The following is a 4,882-nucleotide window of genomic DNA, read 5'->3' on the forward strand; positions in this document are numbered from 1 at the left end:
CCGATCATCGATATTTTTCAATTTACTTTTCTTCATTTTTTTTTAATTACATAAATTAAAAATCGTAATGTCATATTTATCATATTCTTTGGAAGGTCTGCAATCAACGAGTTAGATATCTTAAATAGATATAGATATGTGTGCGTAATTATTCATTTAAATTATAAACAGGGGAAGTTTAAGTTTATACATGTTTGATTATGAGTATCTGCACAAATTAACACAAAATATGATATACACATCTTCTTTGTGACGTGAAATTAACCCTTAAACTAGTAACTTGAAATTACAACTAAAATAGATTGACTCATTTGACTTCCTCGATCTCATCCAAAGCATAGTTGTTTGTTGATACATTTGCATAGTTAACTTTGTTGAATCTAACCACAACTGGGTAACGAGTCTTAGGATCCTACATAACACAACAAAAAGGAAATTACATTGTACCCTTAATACTTCATTACATGGGAGAAAAGAAGAAAAAAATTGAGGAGGGGTTTTTTGAAGTATGAGAAAAACTAACCTGATCAACAGCAACAACTGAACCAATACCATTGAACCAGTAGGATTCCTTCCTAAGAACCTTTACCTGGTCAGTATAATTTAACACATAAACAAATTAAAATTAGAAAATTAAGCTTCCTAGTTTAAATATTAGTTTTGACATCAAATTCCCAGTTCATATCAGCTTACAATAGAAGTTTCAAAATGAATTGCATGATTTTATTGTTCTTTATTTGTATAAACATATTTCTTTACGGTTATACTTGTTGGTATATTAGTGAGTAAAAAAGTTTTATATTTGATGAAAAAATAGATATTGAACAATATATAAATAAGAGTAACTATAACTTTATGTTGAGATAAAAGTTTTAATCGTGTTTGGAACATGAGGATGGCTAAAAGCTAGTATATATAGCTTCACAATAGTTGCGTTTAACGAATATTAAATTCTAGCTTCAAATTAAAATATAAAAATAAAATTAATACTAGTCCAACACAATTAAATTTGTAAAAATCAACTACCCACTCTGTCAATCAATTTTGAGTTTGAAACAAAAAATACACTAAAATAATTGTGGTATAAAAGATGGTTCCAATTTCCAAATTGGTAGCATAATTAAGGGTTCTTCATAGAAGTGGAAATTAATAAACTAGTAGAATATAAAGTAGCTGACCTTAGCACCTCTTTTGGGGCCAATTGGTGGTGGCTTGGGTTTAGGAGCTGCTTCACCTTCAACAGTTGGGGTTGCTGCAGCTTCCTCAGCTGCCCTGACAACAAGCCTAGAAGAATTTGGGTTCTTTGTTGTAGTTGTAGGGTACATCACCATAGTGATTCTTGATGATGCTAATGAGTTTGTGTTGCTTGAAACATTATGTGACAACACAAACCCTGTAGCTGCTGATGCCATGTTACAACAACTTGCCATAATTAACCTCTCTCTCTCTCTCTCTCTCTCTATGATGATATGATAATCTAAAGTGTGGCAAAATAATTAATAGCTTAGATATAAAAGACAAAAACAAAGATTGAGAGGCTTTGAATGAACTAAATTTGTTTGTTTGTTCTAATCTTCGGAACCGGGTATCAATCGTTTCCTCCATTGTGACAATGCCACCTATGCACCATATCGCGTTCCTTTGGATAATGTTACTATAACTCGTCTATTTCAAATTAGATCAATGAATCTTAATTACTACTAACTCTATAAATATTGATTTAATTTTTAGTGTATAAATAAAAAATATTGAATTTGTATTTCAATCAACAAATATTATTATTATTATTATTATTATTATTATTATTATTATTATTATTATTATTATTGTTGTTGTTGTTGTTGTTACATTTTTTTTATCTAGCCTACAACTTTGAGAATTGGATCTAGTAGAAACGAGTTAGACTTTTAAAATGAAATAAATTCATATTTAAATCTATGTTATGAGAATATTTATATTTTAATATCTGGCTTAAAATGCTACTCCAATAAATAGAGATAAAAATACACACATTAAACATGTAAAAGATATACACATTAAATATTTAGATCGATTAATTCAAACGTATATAAAATATATGTTCAGATAAACTAATTTAAACAAACTTTAAGAATATTTGAAAAAACTTAGTTGAGAAAATAAGTTTTCCTAATTAAAGGAGTTGTAACGGACTTGATTGTTTCTTTGCAAATGGGCTTAATGCCTGCCGCAACTAGCTAGCACTTGGGCCAAGCAATACGAAAGGGAAAGCAAATAGTCTTTTGGGCCATTGAATTACAGAAAAGGGCGATATTGCTAACGACATCCCTTTCTTTTCTTTTGAAATTATTTTCCGAAGGTTAAATGTGTTATTAATTTTTATAAAATTAAAATATAATTTTTAATTTCTATAAAATTATTTAATGAATAGTTGTAATTTATATTTAAATAAAATATATTTTTTGTTTAAATTTAAAATTTTTGAATAATTTTTTTAAATATGTTTAAAACATTATAAAAAGTTATTCTATAAAATTTTGGAATTTTTAAAAATCAGATGATTAAATATAGATTTTATAAATGTAAAAAGTTTAAGATAAAAGTAGTTAAAATATAGACTTACAAATTGAATTTTGAATTCATTTTTGTAGAGAAATTTTTTGTATAGTTTTAAATATATTTAAAAAAAAATCATTCAAAAATATTATTGACTTAACAACAACGACTAAAATTGCATAAATGATAATTTTATATGACCAAAAATTGTATTTTTATGTTATATGACCTAAAATTGAAAAGCTTAAATTTATATAAATTAAAAATATATTTAACCATTTTTAGAAACTAACTTTTGAAACTATTTTTTTTTTATAAAACTTCATGATTTTCAGAAAGTAAATTTTATTTTATATTGTATGATTTTGGGTCATTAAATTTAATTATATACAAAAAGTTCTTATTTTTCTGAACATATATACAAAGATTCTAATAACCGGCTCGACGGTTCTTAAAGTCTAAAGCGAACTTTAAGAAAATGCTTTAAAAAAAATAAAAATAGTTGATAAGATTTTCATCTTAATTAGGGCAATCATATGCATACTTGCTCGCAAACTATGCGTCATTATAGACGCTTAAATGTAGCTTAATTATAAGATTTTAGGTAGTATTGAATTTAGAGGGTCATTTTCAGTTGCATGTGCAACTTGTACGTCACTCTTTTAACAAACGACATAATTAATTAAAGCGACATGCTTTTGTGGGCCATTTAAGATTTTCTTTCCTTTGATTAAATAATAATAATACTTACGTACATTTCTTTATTTCATTCGTTATATTTTTTTTATATAATTTTTAACTTAACTAAATATGATTTTGTCAAATTTATAATTTTTCTAAAGTTTATTATAATTACAAAAATTATATTTTGTATTAAAAATTATGCGAAAAGTACATATAAAAATGTTTTTAAATTTTTTCTTAATTAATTAAGGAGTAGCTCTCATGTACTATTTTTTTCACTTATATAAGTAAAAATGATTATTTTTACAACCATTAAGAAAATTAATTGAATATAATTAATTTTTTTTATTTCACATAAAATATAATTTAAATTTACTAAATTGTCTTGTTGAATGTTAAACATTCAACTCTCGACATTAAATAATTTTTATTAAAATAAAAATATATTATGAATACTATCCTTAAATGAGTCAAAATAATAATATTTTTTTTCATAACAATGAACAAAATTTGAGGTTTTTTTTTTTTTTTTTGCTTATAATAGTGAGTAGAAAGTGCATATTTCTCTCTTTTCCCGTGAGATTTTTTATTTTTTTAGTGTTTTTGATTTTTTATATGTATCATTTTCTTGTTAACTTTTTTTCTTTCTAAAAACGTTATTTATTCATTTAAATTGATAAAAAATTATATTGATGATGAACAATACAATTCAAAGTAGCTAACACTGAAAATTATGAATCTACAAATAAACTCACAGTTAAATATTTATAAATGTCACAAAGTTTACAAATATGATAAAATTAGAATGATTGAAATACTCATTAATTTAAAGCTATAACATTGAAGACACATAAATCATTGATTGAGTTTGCACTAGATCGAAACTAATTTATCAATCTAAATCAAACGAACACCACAACAAGATGATAAATTAAAATACTACACCAAGAAGTGAAGAAAATGATTTACATGAATGGTTGATTTCTTATATAAAGAAAGCCGAAAGAGAAGAGAAGAGTGACAGTCTTAAGTTTTCTAAGTATTAATGTCCAACTTGACATAGTGTGTCATTCATTTATTTTTGCAATAATTGAGTTAAAACAACTTACCTTAATTATTTTTTCATGATTAAATTAATTCATTCATTTAAGAAAAAAAAAATACAATGGAATTACAATCTGATTAAAATACTAGTGTTTTAATAAACACCATACATTTAAAATAAAAGCACTAAAGGTAAAGCTTAACAAGACAAGAGAATCAATGAACAATGAGGGATTAGGAGTCAAAATGGTGTGAAACAAACATCTAAAATCAATCTTCCATCTAAATTTGGTTATGATAATGAAAAAAAGAGAATCAATAGTTTTTTTTAATCTAGTTAGAGTTAATTGATTAATTTATGCCGACTCGTTTCGACAATAAATGATCTCAATGATGTCAGACATGAACTCTTGCTTGAAAAACCACATATATGGTTGGGTTGTAAAAATTGGTCACAAAACCATAAGGACAATCCAACCACTTTGTTATCCAAGAACACCGTATTTGTTGAGACATTTTAGTAACATATATCTGGTAATCCTTTTAAGTTACAGTGAAAATAACATATTAATTATTTATTTTTATTTTATAACAATTTAGTTCATTATATTTATTTAAG

The 4,882-nt window shown here is 25.0% G+C and overlaps 1 protein-coding gene across 1 annotated transcript; it reads right to left on the reverse strand.

The window, feature by feature from the left end:
* Positions 1-137: 137 nt before the first annotated feature.
* On the reverse strand, positions 138-1,502 carry LOC101510350 (photosystem I reaction center subunit IV, chloroplastic-like). Its single transcript, XM_004493794.4, has 3 exons — positions 1,179-1,502; positions 524-589; positions 138-412 (listed from the first exon to the last, which is right to left on the reverse strand). The coding sequence occupies exons 1-3, from the start codon at positions 1,428-1,430 to the stop codon at positions 308-310; spliced, it is 423 nt and encodes a 140-aa protein (XP_004493851.1). The 5' UTR covers positions 1,431-1,502; the 3' UTR covers positions 138-307.
* Positions 1,503-4,882: the final 3,380 nt, after the last annotated feature.

The sequence above is a fragment of the Cicer arietinum genome, chromosome 3 (genome assembly GCF_000331145.2).
Source record: "Cicer arietinum cultivar CDC Frontier isolate Library 1 chromosome 3, Cicar.CDCFrontier_v2.0, whole genome shotgun sequence".
Taxonomy (NCBI): Eukaryota; Viridiplantae; Streptophyta; class Magnoliopsida; order Fabales; family Fabaceae; genus Cicer; species Cicer arietinum.